Source organism: Colletotrichum chrysophilum (genome assembly GCF_026319265.1).
Source record: "Colletotrichum chrysophilum strain AFK26 chromosome Unknown scaffold_63, whole genome shotgun sequence".
Classification (NCBI taxonomy): Eukaryota; Fungi; Ascomycota; class Sordariomycetes; order Glomerellales; family Glomerellaceae; genus Colletotrichum; species Colletotrichum chrysophilum.
The window spans coordinates 176,285-196,718 of NW_026517350.1; the positions used below are offsets into that span (position 1 = coordinate 176,285).

A 20,434-nucleotide genomic window follows, 5' to 3' on the forward strand; every position below is an offset into this window, starting at 1 on the left:
TATCACCGTAGCACCGAGGCGAGAAGTCGGACAAGCAACAGAGGTAGATGGCAACTTGAGAGAAGCGGATAATTGGCGCATAGTCTTAGGTTGTCGCGGCATTTCCACTCGCCCGCGATGCGCTGCTGCGAAATAACTCAACATGTGACGGCCCGCTATCTCTCAACTGTCCATCGCCTGAAGGGCTGCGCGCAATGAAATCACTTACACCAGATGCAACGGGCAACGAGGCAGGTTGTCGACATTACTGTGCCGCAACGCAGCGATTTGGCTGCATGAACGGGAGCTGCCGCAACCCCGTTCCATCGGAAACAAAGCCATCATCTCGGTCTCCGTTGATGTACCAGGTTGGGGCCCTAGCTAGGTACTTTGAAAGCGCCTCAGTGCTCCAGTGTCTCTGCGTTTGCCGACCCCGCTTCTACCTGACCAACCTACTGAGTGGTGGTGCATCAGCCCGCGTTGTCACCTCCAGTTTCATTAGACCGGACATCCCGAACCAACTGCCGCTGGCAAGTTACTTATTTCATCGACCAATGCTTGTTCATCCATTGACATCAAGCACTTCCGCCTTCATACATAGGTTTGTTCTTCTACTCGACGTCGGCTGATACCTGAACCTCTCAAGTAATTCCCCATTGACAACGACAGCTTTCACAATGTCCCGGACTCTACTCTGGATCGGCCTTGGCAACATTGGGAGGGTGAGTGAGCCTGTCCACATCTCCACATGTTTGATTACCTACCTGGTCAGACAAGAACACTCACTGATCATTCTTTCATCCCAGGGCATGTGCCGAAATCTCGTCGAGCAAGCTCAACTCGACAAGCCACTGCTCATTCACAACCGGACTGTGAAACGTGCTACGGATCTCTGCCAAAGTCTGCCAAAGGGCAAGTCCGAGGTTGCAGAGTCTCTCGCTGATGCCATTGGCAAAGCCGACATCATCTTCTCCTGCATCGCCGATGACAAGGCTGTAGAAGAGGTCTTCGCCGTTGCTACTAATGGAGACATCAAAGGCAAAGTATTTGTCGAATGCTCAACCATTGCTCCCGAGACGACCGACGCTGTCGCAAAGTCGGTTTTGGAAAAGGGCGCTGAGTTCATCTGCGCGCCCATCTTTGGGTCCCCCGCCATGGTAGCCGCTGGGAACGCGACGTTAGTTCTTGCAGGCCCGGAATCGTCGATCAAGAAGATCCGCCCGTACGTCGATGCGATGGCGGCCCGGGAAATCAACATGGCCGACGAACCATACCGCAAGGCATCGACTCTGAAGGTGCTTGGTAATACCGTGATCCTCGGCATGGTTGAGCAGCTTGCCGAAACATATGTTGCTGCAGAGAAGAGCGGCCTGGGAACGGGTTACGTGAAGCAGTTTGTTGAGGCCATGTTTGGTGGCAGCCCGTACCCGGCGTACACAAACCGCATGCTGGAAGGCGACTACTATAAGAGAGATGAGCCCCTGTTCGCCGTGGACCTGGCGAGAAAAGATGCCCGCCATGCCATGGCTATTGCGAAAGCTGCCGGCACGCGGTTGCAGAACATCGAGACTGCTGACAAGCATCTTGAAATCGTCAAGGCACATGTTGGACCTTCGGGTGACATGGCAGGTATCTACGGTGCAGTGAGGAAGGAAGCTGGCCTCAAGTATGAAAACGACGACTCATAGACATAGAAACATGTAACGACGGGTACGAATACTTGTTTGTTACGCCATTCCATTACTGTTGCAGAGCGCTCATGTCCCCTGGGCACAGTCAGTTAGGCGTCGTGGCATGCAATACGCTTCATAAGCTGCCTTACTGTACAGACTGAGAGTACGTAGTATTCGTACCTAGCTGGTATTGACGGGGTTATTTGTGACTAAGCAGACATGCGGTAGGCGATCACAGTGATTCGATGTCCGCCTCCTGTTTCTACACTGTGCATGCACGGCGTGTGTAGCTGCATCGGTGGAGCCCAGTCCCAACCTCATAGCGTGCTCTCAGCCTCCCGTCACCGAACGACGACAGCACTGGATCAATCGACGAAGCGACAGCACTGTACCATCGCAAGCCTGACGCCTACTGCTTTCTGCATCGAGGAATTTCCTGAAAATCAGCAACATGGCGCAAGGGCATGTCCCTCCGTCTTTTCCCGTTATTGACGCGACGCTGACACAAGCCCAACAGGTATAGCATTTTCGTCGGCCTCGTCATCGTCGCTGCCATGGCCGCCGCTGCCTGGTTCCTTTCTCCAAAGGGCGAAAACCAAATGTAAGCTATCATGAAGCTCTGCGATGCCGACAAGTGCTCTGGCGTTCCTTTGTTGCACTGTGACTGACGTTAGCTTCAGCATCTGGAGATCCTCTCTCCTCCTGGCCCTCGCATGTTGTTATCTCATGTGGGCCATCACGTTCCTCGCCCAACTCAACCCCCTGATCGAACCGCGACGCAGCGACATCCGACCGGGCTTCGAGCACCACTAATGAGATTGATGTGCTGGCGGCACAGCGCCGCGATGGAACCGATGTACTATTACTGCTTCGCACTACTACAATTTCATATGGCTGGCGTTAGGGGTTGGCTGGGGTTCTGTTATAGTTGGTCAAGAGGCCGGCTGTCGTACACTTTAACGAACTCGTACTCTAAGCTCTGGTCGACGATAAAGTGTGCCGGGGAGATCGCACGCAAGCTGGTGCAGCATCAGACGCGTCAGCGGACAAGCAAGGGGCACGAGGACGCAACATCATGTTTACGCTATGTCAGGTATTAAATGCTACGGCGGGTTTCCTGCCCATGCCATTGCTCCTTTGCTATCTTCTCTTATCCTGCTGCCAAGTCGCTCGCCCATTCCCTGACGTACATAAGCAGAGCCCAGAGAGCCTTACCATCTGCGGCAATGCTCGTCTCCCCGATAGAATCAACACCATCCAACCCGGCAGCCCAGAAAATACCACGCCCTACTGACCACCGCGCGAGAGCACCGGTGGTGGCCAGCAGCGTGGCGACTCCATAACCGCAGTCCAAAAGTATCCGAAGAGCCTCAACATTGTTCGCAACAACGGCCCACCCGAGCGATCGCGCAGCAGCCGGCACGTCATACTGCCATATAACCATAAGAATAGGAAAGAGCTTGGTCGAGGAAGAGACAAGGAGTGCGGTCGATACGGAATTGGGACGAGAATAACGAGGCAAGATATTGAACATGCTGAGCGGGGAGAGTGTCGACGAGGTCATGAAGCGGATGCTCACGTGAAAGGCGACGGTCGATAGAGCACAGAGTATGACTAGTTAGGCGAACCTTTAGTTCCTACGGAAGCAGCCGCATCGGCAAAGGGAACAAAGAACGTACGAAAAAACATGTATTGCGACACGATTGACTGCTGCGTCAGACTTCCTAGGTTTGCGCCCTCGTCTTGGGCCGACATAGGACCAGTCTGCTTCTCAATGCGGGCCCAAGTCAGGTAGACATCGAAGAGTAGCAAAAGCACGCCCAGCCGGACGATGGAAGACTGAGTCGAAGCGGATGATTAGTGCGACTGTCTCTTTGGCTTTGGAAAAGGCTCATATCTAGACTTACATCAAAGCGGTCGTCGTCTTTCATCAGTGTGTTGTGGAGTAAATGGCGGTAGACCTGAGGCTTGATCAAGACGAGGTCGATGAAGAGCACGACGAAATCGTGCTCCACGTACTTGTCGCAGAACTGGCCGCAGTTCCTACAAACGGTCAAGCGAATGTTGTGGCCGCTTGACTTGTCGTCGGCATTGGAGTATTTGGTCCATAGTGTCTTCACCGGGTGCCGGCATTCGATACAGATGGGCATGTCGAACAGAGTCGGTACTATGCACGGGGAGAAGGTAGCTTGCTATCGCCACGCGTCATAGCCGAGAACCCCAGGCAGGCTCTAGCTGAGTCGCAACTGTGGTTGTTACGGACCGATGTTCGACTCAGCCTTGTCTTTCGGACGTGATGTGGTTTGAGCCTGGCCTTGGTGAAATCTGTAGCAACCTCACGCTGGTGGTGCAGACGATGATGCTGCAGGTGCCAGGGGCTTCAGGAACGGCACCAGACTCGCCTGTGTGGGGCCGCTGAACTACATCGCCCATGACACTGCACCGTAGGGACGTGGAGGGATGTCGGGGCGGAGCGCGAGGTCGGAATTCCCACGCCATCTCCGTCCACATTTCTACAGTGTACCATGCATGTAGGTAGCGACACTATCCGTAAGGTAAGGTAAGGTACCGTAAGTACCTGTCCTAAGCCCCACCTCGCACCTCAGCAATTACCTAGAGCCCGCAGGCCGCTGATTCGGGTCCCAAAAACAGCATTGAAGCGAATTGGGGGAGAGGGATGACAGGACAGCCGTGACAGCCAGGCTCCAGTGCAGCCACAAATCCAATCCACCCCGCTGCAAGCACCGCTAATCATCATTAAGCAATGGGACAGGGCTCCTGAGTTTGGTTACGTCGTCTCAACCAAGGGTCCCGTTCCCAAACTCCCAGCCCAGCCCAGTCCGGTCCCATCCAATTCCCGTCTCTAAAAGCGAAGCCAAGCCAGTCCAGTCCACGTAGCCGTAAGGAACCTTGGGTGCGTGGTGGTGAGGTCCAGAGGAAAGGCACACAATGCGCACGCTCCTATCTGTCTACATTACCTCACGCAGTAGCAGTAGCAGTAGCAAACCTTACCTAGGTCTTTGGGCACCCGACTCTGTCTGTCTGTCCCCTACCTTACTTGTACCTACTTCCCTTTCCCGTGCCTTAGCTAACGTCCATTACCCCAACTGCCTTTCACAGCGAGTCTGCAACTACTTACTACGTTATCTACTTGATACCGTACCTGCGCAGGTACTCAACGCGGCTGCACATCAATACTCTTTCTCATCTTTCTTTTCATCCACTCATTCCTCACTTCCTAGCCGGCTGCACTCATTTCTCCCTGAAGTGCGCCCTGGATCCCCCCCAAGACTCTTGCAAGCGCGTGTCCGCATACTCTCCGACATCGAACTTAATCCTCCCTCCGACCGGTTCTGACGACCTCGATCAATTCGCCATTCACGTTCCTCGTTCTACCTACCGTACTCCGAAAGGTTGGTGTTAGGGAGGGGTTTTCGAGCGTGGCCAACGAAGTTCTGTCCCTCGACCTGCCGCCCATCCGAGTGAGCGACCGACCCTCGTCGATGATTGAAGCCGCGCGCTGATGCCATCTCTCCAATCTGTGTACCACCTTTCCGACGAGGTGGGCGGCCTTCCTCGACTATGGCGGACTCCCTGAACCCGGTTGGGTCGGCATCTCACATGTCTTCATCCGCCCTCCTGCCAGCACGTCACGATGCCGAAGCTCGGCCACGTAATCGCCGCCTTATCAGCACCGCCGAGGACTCCCCCGCAGGCCCCATGGAGAGGTTGACGGCTTCCTTTTCTGCTCTTCGGTCCCCGACCAGCCACGAACCGAGCCCTATGCCCTCCGCTCAACTGTCCCGGGACAGCTCTGCCAAACCAACCTCTCGTAGTGCATCCGCCACGAATCGTCGAAATAACACTGCCCCGTCTACTGCCAGTTTTCTGGACACATCTTGGTCTCAAGGATGGGCTTCGATTCAGGGCTTGGCTTCGTCCCTCTTGTCCGGTGGGAGTGTACACGATGCCGGCTACGAGTCAGATCACAGAGAGGGGAGGCGAGGTGTCAATTCCTTGAAAAGAGACTACTCTACCCCCCCGCGAAAGGCACCCATAGCCTGGGGTCCTGAGCCGCCGTCCACTTCTCGCCCAGGTCATCAGGACATAGCAGCAGGTTCTCTAGCAGAGAGGGAGGCCGCTCTCAAGGCTGCACGAACAGCGAGCGTATTGCAGAGTCACGAAGGCGTCAACGGGGGGCTTGATGTGACGGGCAAGTACAAGAGGAGGAACTCAGATGAAATCGCCAGGGATAATATACAGGATGAGGAAGTGCAGGATCAGTTGGTGTATATCCATCACGTGCAGCCAACTGACACCTATGCGGGCATAGTGCTCAAGTACCGGTGTCGCGAAGATGCTTTCAGAAAAGCGAATGGACTGTGGTCCAGGGATATTCAGGTCCGCAAATGGCTGGCCATACCCGTAGACGCCTGCGAAGTCAAAGGCCGCCCGTGCGAACCCCCTTCCCACGACGGTCAAGCAGTCGACCTCCTGGCGCCCACGCCGGAACTCAGGATTGGTCACGGACATAATAGTCTGACATCGGATCATTCACAACCAGTCGACTTTTTCAGCCTGCCGACCACCAATGGACTGGCGGATGCTAAGAACGAAGAACCGGAAGATCCGCCATGGACGCACGTTCGATGGGTGACATTGGATTCGAATCCAAACCCGGTCGAGATTGCCCGTGTGTCGAGGAGATCGATTGGATACTTCCCGCCGCGGCGCAAGAAAAGTCTCCGCTCTGCTGCCTCAACATTGTCAACCCCAAGACACTCGCTCGACGCCTCCGGCTTTGCGGCGGGGTTCACAGAGAGCCCTGAACAAGTAGGCAGGCCGTCTTCTCGTAGACAAAGCAACCTGAGCACCAGGCCAAATCTGCCGAGCACACCGGGAAGGTCGACGCCAGCTTCCTCCAGGAGCAGAATGAATAGCGATGCAGCGGACACGCGACCGGCGTGGATGAGGCGGCCTGGCGGTGTCGGCTCTATGGGTAGAAATGTGCGGGCACCTGGCCCAGACAAGGATTACTTCAACACTTGGGCCAAGAAGCACCTCCCTGGCATCGCCATCGACGAATCTCTGCCGTCCATCTCCGTCATGGGATCCGAAACGGCGCATTTCGGTTTTCGGCCTGGGTCTAGCAGCGGTATTGTGGAAAGCTCGTTCGACGAGGGACAGGATGTAGCGGCAGCCTCCCGGCAGGGCTCTGGACTTGATCGCGCTGCCGCCGCTGTGGAGACATGGCTGCGCGGCGCGTTTGCCAAGTCTCCCGGGACGCCCACGCTAGGGGGCCGGGGCCGTCAGCTGGACGATCTTGACTTGATAGAGTTGACGGATGCCAACAGCGATGACGGGAGGCTGCCAACCCCGGCTGTCGGCGGGGGTGGTGTTACGAGCACAGGACTGCTGGAGGCCACGCCGATGTCAATTGGCTCAACAGGGAGGAGCGATGGAGGTGGGACTGTCAGAGGACGTGGTTCAACCAACAGCTCGAGTGCTGCGAAAGGCAAGAAGTCCGATTAGACATTGACAATCGACAACAAAGCCATCCGTGAGCCAATGGAATCCTCTGATAGCATCTTTCTTGGGTACCAGAAGCCGCCGCAGGAGTGGAGGCGGCAGCGGCAACGACGACGACGATGGTGCGTGGGGTGGAATGAGCTGGCCGTCGTGTTCTTTTACTTCATCGAGATAAGACTGTGCATGGGAAGGCGTTAGCGGGCATGACAGGGGCAGGGCAATGGAAACAGAGGGCTTCCTTTATTGCCGATGGCAACCTCAGCAGGAGGGGGGTCTTAAAGCTCTCTTGAACTTCCAACATGATTTATACATCTTCATACTAGACTTGGGACAACGGGTGCTTCTTCTTTCTTGTCTATTTTTGTCCCTGCTTTTTTCCTGTTGAACCCGATGACTTCTAGAGGCAGAAGAGAGAGAGAGAGAGGTGTGCGTTAGGAGGCGAGCGGCTCACAGTCCAGTTACGCCGACTAGACAAATTCTCGATCTATCCATGTTCACAAAGTTCAGAGACTGAAGTGTTTTGAAGCTCATTGAATATGAAGCTGGGCAGATCCGGAGCATGCATTCAGTGGCCTAGAGTGGGCGTCCCACAAGTCCACCCAGGTTATAGATGTGTATCTTCGTTGAACGGTTCTCAAACAAGGTAGATCTCGCCGTACCACTATTCTTGGTATCTTCCGTTTCCCTGGCTGTGTTCTCTCATGGAGGAACGCGCAATGCTCCTGATAAGCTATTCTACGACCAAAGCCCATCGGCCCGTCACACATAACTCCAGTACCGCCAACTTACGCGGTGTCTTTGCCCATTGCCCCTCACCAAGAGGCGTGAAGGGGGCAGTTATGAACGGCCCTGTCCCTCATCTTTCTCAGACCTACTGAGGTCCCAGCCCCAAGTCGATATTCATGTTCGCTAGGTCCCCGTTGTTAATACCGAAAAATTGGAACCTGTTGCCAGATATTAGTCCACGAACCTTCATGCTTTGTCTGTGTCAGCATGCTCGCTCGACGTACCAGTCTTCAACGTTGAGAGTATTGGGAACAGGCTGCCCTTGTGCAGATCCTGTGCTCCAGCTGTCGCTGGGACTGTGCCCATCTGGCATCAAGCCATCAAAGTTGGCCGTCCACAAACTACTGTTCAAATTGCTATTGTTCTGCCCATGGCCCTGTTGCTGTTGTTGCTGGAAACCCTGTAATCCCGGTACTACGTTGTGCCCTTGCGGAGGGCTTCCGCCTAGCCCTGCCTTCGTTGCTGCTCTCTGTTGGAATTGACTGTTCTGGCCAGACAAGCCACCCTGCAGATTGGGATTTTGAAGTTGTGCCATGAGCCCAGCGTCTATGCCCCCTTGATTTGGAACCGAGGGAGACATTTGAGGAAAAGCCGGCATGCTGGCGCTATCAGGGAACAACTGATCGGGCTGGAAATTCTCCCATAGTGATTGCGAAATGTTCGGCGAGTTGCGCGTTACTAGGTATAGATCTGGTGGCGTTGCTGGGACTGAGAATGACGGGTTGAACGGAGTCGCCGGCCTCGTCTGTGGCCTCGAAGATGTTCCACCCATGAAGGTGTCGGCATTCTGTCTAGCATTTGGAGACGTGGGTGGTGGCATGGTTTGGGAGTTGGATGATCCGTCGCCCTTCATATGGCTGGGCGTTTGAGGACGTGATCGCTCGTACGATTCCTGAGGCGTCGGTGTGTTGACGCTAAAGTCAATCGCCATATCGTCATACTTTCTCTTCGCCGCTTCTTGGGGTCGTTGCTGCTGTTGCTCGAGTTGAGCCAGAGTTTGTTGTGCCTTCCTGTGCCTCTTGCCGGCGGCCTTTTGCAGACGTTCTTCCAGTACTTTATTTCCGATGATGGATTCGAACAGGGTATAAACCATCTTGCCCACCAACCAGACGCGCGAAACCTCCTTGAGTGCTTGCATACACGTGCGTAACCTGTCTTGGGTCACCTGTTGGATCGAGGGGACCGGCGACCGCATCTGATAAACGTGCATGATGAGTGCGGAGAACAGACTGTACACGACAAAGGCCGGGCAAAAGCGTAGCTCGCCGTGAGCAGCTAGATTTTCGATGATAGAGGTAATCATGGCCGCCGCCTGAAAAGCGATGTTCCGTGATGGATAAGGAGCATCGTCGGGAAATCGGCTTCCACCGTTTGGTGGCATGTGGGCCCGATGTAACAGACATAACGTTGTGTAGTAGTTGGAGTGAAGCAGCGCAGACCAGAAGTGATGCCGAGCAACCTCCCAGTACACGAGCTTCGGGCAGTTCTGAAGCCAGTCTGCCAAGGCCATGTCGCTGTGCGTTAAATCAATGGCGTTGCGTTGACGTCCTTTGGAAGCAACGGAGTACTGCTGTGATAGCACCAAGCCCATGATCTCGCATAACTTGACGTACTGCATGAAAAATTGGACATGGATCGGATCTGGAGGGTATTCGCTGTTCCGGTCGCCTTCGTCTTCGATGAAATCGTCCTCGGTAAGCATCTCCACATCCGAGTCGTCTAGGTTGATATGCACTGGCCGACCGAGAGCTACAGCTACGGATCTGTCGCGTGTGAAGAGAGTCCACCAGATCCTTTTCCATAATCTCTTGTCGGAACGACTCAGCTGTGACTGCTCCACGCTGCGGTGCATCCCGGATCCCTGGGCAACAATGGTGGCTACACGACTCCAGTAAAAGACGTTCTTGGTCACATCTTCGGGGCCTTCCCAATACCAGCCCATCAGCAGCAAGGACTGGACGATGGTCACTCGATCGTCTTCATAGTTGGCGTCGTACAAGGCTTTGGCCCTCTTGTAAAAGGTAAGCGCGGCAGGGGTTGTCGAGCCGTTGGCATCCATCAATTGCGGATTCGTACAGACTCGAGAGCCGGCCAGCAGCACAGCCTGCAGTAGAAGTAGAGAGGGGGGATTTTTGGGGTCGCGGTATTGCCTCATGAAGCGAGTACGATTGATGACGGGCACAATCGGGTGAACCCATTTAAAGTAGGAATCAATGAGCTCGTCGCAGAGAGACCTGGGCGGGAGGAGGAAGGCACCGCGCTGGTGTAAGATATCTATTTCCACGTTGTCAAGCTCAGTGAGGCGGGCTCTTGAGCCCCTGACATTTTCGGGGAGAGGATAGTGAACCACGTCGGAGGATCCTTGGCGGTCGTGTACCAGCAATGTCAAGTTGGATGACTCTCCCAGATACGCGACTCTGCCAGCATCGGTGATGGGCGCTCTCGTGAACTTAGGCTTCATGACCAAGTTGAGGTAGGTGCCGCTATCAATTTCCTCTTTTCGGGCCTGTGACTCGGTGTATGTAGAGGACGGAGTGCCATCGGTGGTGTGATAGACGGCAGGTGTTCTCGGCGGAAAGGTGCCCGGAGCAGCAGTGCTCGCAGCTCGCGGAGAGCGGTCCTCGGCATTGTCCCCCTTCTCGCTAGAGCGAAGCTCAGTTAGCCCAGTGCTTGGGGCAGATGGCAGCGGTGAAGCTGGAGCAGACCTGTCCGAGTCTTTATTTGTTCCGGCATTTGTAGTTTTCTTTCTCTTCGGGGTCGGGATGCGACATTCGATTTGGAAGGCCACGCAGTTCGTGCAGGGCACGCCGAGGCTTGCGGCATCGCATCGTACCTGAATCGAATGTCAACACAGAAGGACGAAACTTGGCGGGTTGTGGTTGGGCGCGTGTGGGGGGGACATCTGGATATGGACGGTCTAGATATCGGGAGCCTCGGCACACGAGATTGAAAGGTGAGAGGGGGGTCGCGCTTGCAGAGGCTAATCATACCTTGCGTGCGTGGCATGTCTATGAATGCAAAGGCCAATGGTCAGCATGGTCCGGCATCGAGGATAAGATCAGAACGGGTGCGGGATCGATCTTGCAGCGCAACGCGGCGGCGCGGCGCGCTCAGCGATGCCTCGGCATAAAGTGGGCAGAGGGGCCATGGGAATGGCGGGCGCTGCTCTGGGCAAGGTAATGCGGGAACTCTACATACCTCGCATGCTCTAGAGGCTCGTTGCCTAAAGCCAAACGAAGCAATGTCAGCACGCACTGGTTCATGACTTCTCACAAGTCATCGTGATGGTAAGGAGTATGCTGGACGTTGGGGACGAACCTGCGAAAACTCATGTGGTTGGCGGCGGCGGCAGCGGCGGCGGCGGCGGCAGCCGAGGCAGAGGCAGAGGCAGAGGCAGAGGCAGAGCTCCCAGATTGGGGATTGGGGCTTGTGTTGGCGACATTAGAAGTTCCCCCCGCCTGGGATGGCGAGTCGGATTTCTGGGGGGTTGACTGCTGCGGCCGTTGAAGATTTTGGGCCGCAAGGTCTGCGGAGGACATGTCGACGTCCATGATTGACTCGTCCTGGTCTGGCGACCTGTTGGCGGGCGATGCGACGGGGTCGGGAGAGTTGTGAAGAAATTCGTCGACGAATTTCGCTGGTCGACTAGTAATAGGAGCAAAGGCGGATGCTGGAGCTGGAGCTGGAGGCCCGGGAGGGAATAGGAGTGGCAGCAGCGCCGCTCGCTCTGCTTCTGGCACTGGGCCTGGCAACTGCAGTGGCCCAGGCGCAGCAGGGTCTGCAGGTCGGAGCAGAGGCACTGGGTGTGTCGGCGTAGACGGAAGTCGGAGGGCCTCGAGGGCCTGGTGCTGGAACTTGAACTGGGATTGGGGCTGGGGCTGGAGCTGGGATGACTGGCGGTGCTGGACGTGAACGGGGAGTGGTTGTGGTGGGCGATGGTAATGGTGTTGGGCTGGGTACGGGTAGTGGTGGTTCTGGAGTTGGAGCTGGTGGGCGTAATAGCGTGGACGTTGCAGGAGATGGTTCTGGAGCAGACCTGGATGGTGCTGGCGCAGTTGGTTTTGGTACAGCCGGGACTGGTTGTGGTGGTGCAGCAGATGCGGGTGCGGGTGCGGGTGCGGGTGCGGATGCGAATGGAGGGGGGGTGCAGGCAAAGCTGTTTCTTCTGGGTGGATGGAACAGGAACTGGTGCTGTTGCTGGTGCTGGTGCTGGTGCTGAGATCTGAGTTGGGGTTCAGAATGTGCCAGTCTGCCGACGACGACCCAGCAAGACCAACAGGAGCAGCGCTTATCAAAGGGTCCAGTTGTAATAAGGATACGAGCGGGTCTGCCGCCGAGGGATCAGCGCTGCCGTTGTCGTCGTCGTTGTCGTTTTGGTCTTTGGTTTTGTCTTTGTGCTTGTCCTGGTCCGGCTCAGGCGCAAACACAAGCGCGGGGTGTGGAAGAGGAGGCGCAACGGCGACTGCAGAAGCAGCAGCGTACTTGTAAAAGGATACAGGCAGGGGTGCGAGTGCAGGTGCAGGCGTACGTGCAGGCGGCGCCGACGCAGAAGAAGGAGACGATGACGGAGGGAAAAGCGCAGGTGCAAGTGCAAGTGCAGGCGCAGGAGTTGCAGGTGCGAGTGCGGGAGAAGATGGCGCAGCACCGCTGTGCTTGCCTTCTCTGCTTGCTGCTGGCGCCGGAGCGGCCTCGTGTTGTTGTTGTTGTTGTTGCTGCTGCTGCTGTTGTCGACGCTGCCGCTGGTGTTGCTGCAGCTGGGCTTCGTCCAAGCCGTCGCCGTCGCCGCTGCTGTAAGTCGTCGTCTCTGTCAGAAGCCAGGATTCGGCCGTGTCAGCACCCTGGCCTGCTTCTGCTTCCGCTTCCGCGTCTGCGTCCACTGCCGCGTTGTTGAGCCCGACGTTAATGTCGTCAACAACTCCCGTTTCAAGATTGGACTTGCTGTTGAAGTCGATGTCCAGCCCAACAGGCACAGTGCTGAACACCACGGCCGGAACCTCGATTTCGCCATCGATTTCGAAGTCTGGCGCAAGTGGCCACTGCAGCACGGCCATCCAATCCACGGTACCGGGAGAACGGAGACCTAGAGACCTGGTAACACGAGGCGAGGTCGTTCGAGGCAAACTGTGCAAAGAAAGTACGCGAATTGAGAGGGCAGAACTCAAGACAGATTCATGGGCAACTCCCAAGATAGAAGCTTGAAAGAATCGGCTGACCCCGGCACCTTATCCTAAGTCAACCTCTCGTCTTCCCTTCGATGCGCCGCGATGCCGAGAACAAGCAATCATGCAGTGGCTGGCCTGTCACACTTTTGTGGCAACGGGTGTCAGTCTGCCTCGAAGCTCCTTTGCCCTGACGTGCAGGATGGTCTTCGGCCCTGCTTGCTTCTTGCCTCACTCTGCAGCTGCAGTTGCTGTTGCTGTTGCTCCTCCTCTCTTGTCTTGGGAACCTTGCCTTGCACGTCCTACGCCCGCTACGTAGCAAACGGTCTAGAAGTTGGACAAAGTTGCCGTCTAGAGCTTAGAGGTCGGCTGATGACGGGACATCAGAAATCGGAACCCAAGATCAGCTTGTGCCCACCCAGTTGCCGCCTACCTGCAGACCAGTTTGCCGCTTGCTTGATGAGCTCGCTCATCACCAGCTTGGCCCGCTGGTATACCCCCAAAAAGGCAATCAGCTTCGTCCGGTCCTCCCTTTCTTTTCTTTTTTTTTTTTCTCTTTTCTTCTCTGGAATGGGCTCCAGATGTGGCTCGAGTGTCGGCTGACCAAACGATTGGTATTGGGCCGGCGTGTGGATGTTGCTGCTTTTAAGCGCTCTGCTACGTTTTGCGTCTATCCGTTCGTACGCTCAACAAGCCTTCTTCAGCAGTTAATCAACATGGCGTGGATGGGACCAAGACTATGTTAATATATTCGAAATCCAGTCGCCTATGCCAGTAATGCCTTGCAAATTATGCCACGGTTGCCAACACTAGAGGCTTCAGGAACCACGCATGCCTTCAACACTCCATTCCCGGTTCTCCGCATCCATAAATACCCTGCATGACCAATGCCAACCTCTCTGGACGCCGCCGCCAGCAGTCTAGCTTCCTATTGTCGATGCTATTGCTGGCTGACGCCGAGGCGACGGTCTCGTGGGTGGGTGTGCCAGCCTGGCCGACATTCGCCTATGGCGTTGTCCATGGGGATGGAAATAAAATAAAAATTAAATACGCCTGAAGGGAACTGCTTGGCAAGCATGTGAGACTTCTCAACGGCGCGCGCTGCTGGAAGGATTCTGACACCTCCCCACGCTGCGCAACCCGGTACCTGGCGAAAATGCGGTCGTAGTGCAGAAAGACATACCGACTGTAAGTCTGTTTTGTGATTGGGTGTGTGTACACCATGAAGCGGGAAGTGAACTCGGGAACATTACCAATAAACGCTGGACCCTGTCTTGTCTCTCTCTCTCTCTCTCTCTCTTTTGTAAGTACTGCATAGTACAAAATATCCGTACTGCGGAACAGGTCACCCGAAATCTAATACATGCCACTGGTCGCCGTCTCATGCATGCATCCATGTTAGATATGGGAATGAACCCACCCTTTCGACTCCTTCCCGGCTTTCCTACTTCTTCTTGATGTGCTGCGTTCTCCTCTTGGCTGCAGTCGGCGCAATTTGCATTATCTGGGGTAAAGGGTCATCGGGGATCGAACGGTGTGGGAGGTGCAGTACTGTACGCGGTCCGTTGGATCGGGGATGTGCTCCGAAACGGCTTGGTCCGCGCATGTATTTCCCGTTTGGGTAAGGACTACGCTATGCCTCGACGTGATTCTGATTCTCCCCGGTGGTTCCAAGATGTTGCCGAGAAAAGCACATGATCAAGACTGAGCCTGGCTTCCTCGACTGCTGCGCTGGCTCAAAGGGCCTACATTTCCTAACGACTGTTCATCGAGAAGCTCGCAGGTCGGCTTGCCGGTATTTCCTGTTGGTATACAGCGTTTCCCTGGCTGTTTTAACGCCCAGCGTGCCGGATCATGCGGAGAGTACTGCCCACCTGGTGAAGCTGTTCCTTGAAGTTCATCCCGGTGTGTTCTTGATCAGCTCGTGTGCTTTTTTGGGGGTAGGCGCGCGCGCGCTCATGTCGCATTTGGGTAAGGGACGCGATGCAACCCGTTGATGGCTGGCACCGAAACCCAAGGCTCTTTGCGCATGGGAATTGGCAGAAATGCACAGGTCCGTGAGAGGGTTGACTGGGAAGATCGACCTGTCGGATGGAACGACCTGGTTTACGACAGACGGCTTTCAAACGTCAATAATGATTTTGCTTAGAGATGCCGCCCCACGAATCAAATTTGGTGGCACGAAATCTGCCGATGTTGGTCTTGGGATGAATGGAGATTGGAGTAGCCCTCCGAATCTGACCCCGCGCTCTCCTCACCGTCGGGAGCTAGGATCATACTACACCTCCTCTTTTTTTTTTTTTTTTTTTTTTTTTTTTTGCTTTTGTTGGTGTTCAGGGATGCATTGAGCCAGAATACGGTGGTGGGGTGTCGTGACTTTGGCAAGGTCACCTCGTCTCATCATCACCACTGGCTTACTTGTACAAGCGTACGTAAGTGTAGGTACGCAAGAAGTATTGAACGCACTTCGTCAAGCCTGAGATGAAACTCGAACTTTCAAAATGAAATCATTGAATGTTGTCAACTCAACTGTACAGCACTGTTAGACAGTCATTTTGGCCCAGATAGACCACCTGCTCGCACCCCGACATTCATCAATTTTCATCTCGCCGCACCATAGGATTGAACCTGAAGTTGATAGCTTCGAAAGGACATGCGTTTTCCTTGTTTATACCTGCTCTAATTCTCCCAAAGTCTCCCAGACGTAAAAGGACATGGTGCTTGGAAAGCACGCCCACCACAGGACGAAGGCTGTCTTTACCTTCTTTCCAGATCAATGGCCGTTGACTACCAGAGACCAGCACGACCTCTTCTAAGACCAATGAGTCTTCGTCGTCGTCACGAGTCATTTTGTTGTCAGGCACCTTGTGCTCTTGCCTTACCCAGCGGCCCCCCTCCTCCTAAGCAAGCTCAACTCGAGACTTGTGGAAATGGTTCCGGTTTATTTTCTTACGTCGACAAAAGTCGTTCCAGCAGGTGTCGATCAATACTTCTCATAAGTGTGATCTTGTCGCTTGCCAACTACGTGAACAAAAATGCCGAGGCTGCAGGTATTATGACCGGGATCGGACAACGACGTAGAAACAACGCAGGTAACACGGGATGACGGAACAGCCGGCAGCTTGAACGCACCCCGGATTTTGTTTTGTCGCACAAGAATGCCGTTACACTGAATATCAGGCTATAGTTCCTCAATTACGCAACTTATGCTAGTCGTATATGCGTGATGTATCGTTTCCAATCAACGCTGCGGATCACTACGATCTCACCGTTACTTGAGACACTTGACCGTTGGCTAGAGGAGCCTCGGTATAAGCCAAACTCGCCGTCCCATTTTGTTTTTGTTCACGTCTCCCCTGACGACCCTCCACTTCGACGTCGCCAATGAAGAGCGCGCTAACTCCCTCCAATGATGCCACAAAGAGGCACAGCACGTTTGCAATGACAAAGTGGCTAATGGTGGATCCGATCTCCAACCATGAGCCTTCGTCCTTGACGACCCAGAAAAAGTATAGGGTAAGTACGTCGCTGATGGCCATTACAGCCATGAATAGAGACGAGGGAGCAACACCCAGCCGGGCATTGAGGATTCCGAGGTTCGCCGAGATGAGGGCAAAAGGAATCATAAGCTTGAGAATGAGAAGTATCCCTTGCGAAAAAGGGTCAAATATCGGAATCAGACGGTACACGGCATCCAGACTGAAGGAGGAGACCGATGCTACGTTGCCTGTGCTGAAGAAAGCCGACTGCAGGAGGACGAAGAAGAACAAAGCCACTCGTGCGTCTGCCAAAGTAAGAGCTCTGAAGACCGGCTGTGGTACGCTCTGCGACTTGGCGGCGCTTCCGTTAGATGTGGGTTGCCGATGTTCACTGGCAACATCGCCGAAGACGAAGATGCGGTGTTCAAGACTAACCCATGCAACCAACAGAATGCTAAACGTCACGTAAAAAAGACCTTCGTAAGAGAGGGTGAGAATTACAAATGACGGAGCACAGGTCAGAAACAAGCTCATAAGACGATGCAAGTAGTGGTTGTTAGGCTGCAACCGGTACGTGAGAGGCATGAGGAGGGATACAACTAGAAAACTCGTCAGCGCATTGATAATAGGTGGCGGACAGACGTCTCACCCAACACAATCCATCCCACAATCTGGTTTCCTCGCGGAAGCCCGAGTTTTGCTTGAAGAGACAGAGCGCTGGACCGCGTGACTACGATTGCCAGGAGAATCAAGCCGACCTGGTTGTCTCTCGTGAGATTGAGATCAATACATAGTCGGGGAAATAAGCTTACTTGAATACCTGTCAGTGCCCTCGCGATTGGCAGCCCTTGGCCGACTACTTTGCCCGTAGACGACCTAGCAAGCAACACGTCCTCCCAGACAAGATATGCTAGACCTATGGAAGCCATGATGACTCCTCCTGCCACGCTGCCAACAAGTCAGTGGACGATGTTCATTCTCGGGCTGGATTTGAAAACATACATGAGAGAGACATCCTCCACCTTCATAGCCGGGAGCAACGTGAACGTGCTCATGGCAAGGCATGACATGAACCATGTGGCAGACAGAAACGCATTAGCCTGGAGGAAGTCCAAGCCCCATGTAACCGGCCACAACGAGCCGAGAATATAGATGACCGTGAGAATCTCCCGATGGATGTATCCTAGAGCCTGCCAGCCGTCAGTATTTTTCTAAATTAACTGGTGTGAAGCTCGCTTACCAACGAAACGATGACACCGATGTAAAGAGCACCATTCAGGAGAAAAGAAACAGCACTGGGGCCAGTCTGGATATGTCCAAACAGGACCTGACGGCCTTCTACGAGAGAGCCACGTCGGGCCCAGACCTCCTCCCAGAAAACAATGGGGAAGAAAGCGTACGCATAGTACGTAAGCGGTGAGTGAGATATAATGAAGGAAGCATAAAGAGCAGCAAGAAGTGAGCTGAACATCGTTGTGCTCAGCAATGTTCGTGAAGCAGGGCGATTGCCACGCAGAACATGAAGATCAATGACGATGGTCATCGCGAATGCCATCCAGCCCAAGTAGCCGATAGTGATGAGCGTACGGAGAAAAAGCCAGTCATAAGTCTGCAGATATCTTAGACCTTCAAGTGCAATCTTCATGAGGGCAGCCGACTCCTCAATTGCCTCCTCGTGGTTTCCAGCTTCAATCAATCGACGAATGTCCACCACTCGGCGCTGTGGACTAAGGCCTGCCTCACTCAAGGGGTGGAATGGCCTATAACGCAGCTCCGTGGCCTTCTTGCGCTCTTCCTTGACCCGGTACATCTCGAGGATCTCCCGGGCATTGACCAGAGCTGCTTCAGCCTTATCCTCGATGCTTGAGGAGACATAGGACAGTGGTATCTCGCCGACCGAATTGGCTGGGAACTCGACGCCAACAAGATAGGCCATCAAGGCAGCTACATCGGCCTGTGCGACATCGTGCCTCTTGACATGATCCAAATGCCAGTCAGAAGAATATTCGTCATGTCCGGGAGCTGTTGCGTTGGAAGCAAGCACCGGTGGGGCAATGCCTGAGCCCCATGTGATTAAGGGGGTACGCGTGTTGTTCGGATGGCCATCGCCATGGCTGCCCCAGTCACTCATGCCGTGGTCAGCTGTGAACACGAAGGCAGTGCGGTCGTCAGCGTAGAAACCATCTATCAATTCGGTGATTTCCTGAACGCCTTGGTCGACAACTTGGATGTTTCTCAAGTACTCCTTCGAATACGGCCGGTATGAGTGGCCGGAGGTATCCAAGCCGAGAAGATGGAGAAAGAACACAATCTTGTCCTGACGCAAGGCCGCGTTCAATGTTTCGTTTCTAGCAGCCTCAGCAAAGAAGTCCTTGACATGATCAAAGACCCAGTAGTCTAGCTCCAGCGCATCCGAGCTGAAGTCCTCGAACTCATGTCCGTAGGTATAAGAGTCGACGCGGCCAGGGACGGCTCCCGTCTCGAACATTGGGAGGATGTCGGGTGAGCCCCAGCTCCAGGTATGTCTGCTCCGGTTGAAAACGCTGTCAAAGTTGACTGGATTGAGCTTCCAGCCAGTCGCAACGGCGGAAACATCCTCGTACAGACCAGCGATGAGGGCGACATGGCCTGGACGAGATTCGGTCGGTACGCGAGTGTGTGATACACCGAAAGTGCCATGCTCGAGAACGCGGGATCGTAGGAACGGGGCCAGAGGCTTTGGCTCCAAGTCTTCCTCAGTCTTAGGGTAGGGGTCTGGGAACGACTGGAAGGCTTTGTCGGCTCGCAGACCGTCTCCTGCATTTCTTAGTCAGAGAAGTCGGGTCAAGCTAGACCTGGATTGAATGGGTGCATACCGACGAAGAGAACAAGACGATCAGCGGGGGGTTTGACACCGGCGGGACGTTCAATTGGAACGAGTTGCATGCCCGAAACGATTGGACTGACAAAGTAAATGTCGAAGATGGAGTAGATGTACACGACGTGGAAGACGAGCGCGATGGCAAGGAAGCCGGCGCGAGAAAAGACGGCCATGGTGAAGAAGGCGGCGGAACGGTGGAATCGGCTGAAGTCGTTCCCCTCGTCGTCAGCCCGTCTCACAGCGAGCGATGGCACCTAGTATCAGGGGTTGATGATGACAATGGCGGATGCTTTCAGGTCTAGTCGAGTCAAAGAAGACAGTCGGGAAGTGTCACTTCACAGACCCGAAGACTGGAGGACGAGAGCTGCAAAGAGAGGGTGGGCGCATTCAACTCACGGCTTGCGCATGGCCCTTGCCTATGTTGCTGATGACGAGATGCGCAGCTGTGGGAGGGAAACGACTCGCCCAGGGGAGGGATACTGGAAACCGCAGTCAGTCCCGCTCGTTGCATCTACGCGGAAATTATTGCTGGTCGCGACACGTCTTCAATCTCTCAGGTACAACCAATTTTGGAGTTGCGGCAAAGAGTGTACAAGGGTCCAAGACGCTGATGAGGGCTGAGACTGGTAGCTGTACGTGGCGTCTCGGTCAAATACCGGGCTTTCCATAGGGCATCACAAGTAGTGGTACCAAAGCCCATCCCTGCCCGTGCCGAGAACCCCACGAGCTGGCGCGGGACACGCCGGACCTGCGGCTAGGCAGCTTGGGTACAAGGATACGCAGTACATATCGCCTCAGCCGTTACTTAGCTACCTACCGTATCTATACCTCAAGGAAAGGTAAGCCACCTACCCAGCTACCTTACCTTAGTACCTTACTATAGTACATTACCGCCAGCACCCGAAGTGACTATCCAACGACGCCTTTACACGAATTGGTCCAGACATCAAGGTGCCATGCGGCTCTCTA

At 54.6% G+C, this 20,434-nt stretch overlaps 4 protein-coding genes across 4 annotated transcripts; 1 reads left to right on the forward strand and 3 right to left on the reverse strand.

Moving 5' to 3' along the window:
* Positions 1 to 656: 656 nt before the first annotated feature.
* On the forward strand, positions 657 to 1,667 carry COL26b_007684 (uncharacterized protein; the record flags this gene model as incomplete). Its single annotated transcript, XM_053180469.1, has 2 exons — positions 657 to 701; positions 786 to 1,667. 2 exons carry the CDS (start codon positions 657 to 659, stop codon positions 1,665 to 1,667), a joined length of 927 nt encoding a protein of 308 aa, XP_053035615.1.
* Positions 1,668 to 3,266: 1,599 nt separating this feature from the next.
* COL26b_007685 (uncharacterized protein) lies at positions 3,267 to 3,802 on the reverse strand (the record flags this gene model as incomplete). The annotated part of the gene is made up of 2 exons (XM_053180470.1): positions 3,267 to 3,491; positions 3,560 to 3,802. 2 exons carry the CDS (start codon positions 3,800 to 3,802, stop codon positions 3,267 to 3,269), a joined length of 468 nt encoding a protein of 155 aa, XP_053035616.1.
* Positions 3,803 to 8,169: 4,367 nt separating this feature from the next.
* COL26b_007686 (uncharacterized protein) lies at positions 8,170 to 13,018 on the reverse strand (the record flags this gene model as incomplete). Its single annotated transcript, XM_053180471.1, has 2 exons — positions 8,170 to 10,609; positions 11,286 to 13,018. The coding sequence occupies 2 exons, from the start codon at positions 13,016 to 13,018 to the stop codon at positions 8,170 to 8,172; spliced, it is 4,173 nt and encodes a 1,390-aa protein (XP_053035617.1).
* A 3,365-nt stretch (positions 13,019 to 16,383) lies between these two features.
* Positions 16,384 to 19,638, reverse strand: MCD4 (Glycosyl phosphatidyl inositol anchor synthesis; the record flags this gene model as incomplete). The annotated part of the gene is made up of 5 exons (XM_053180472.1): positions 16,384 to 17,059; positions 17,248 to 17,553; positions 17,608 to 17,795; positions 17,846 to 19,401; positions 19,461 to 19,638. The coding sequence occupies 5 exons, from the start codon at positions 19,636 to 19,638 to the stop codon at positions 16,384 to 16,386; spliced, it is 2,904 nt and encodes a 967-aa protein (XP_053035618.1).
* Positions 19,639 to 20,434: the final 796 nt, after the last annotated feature.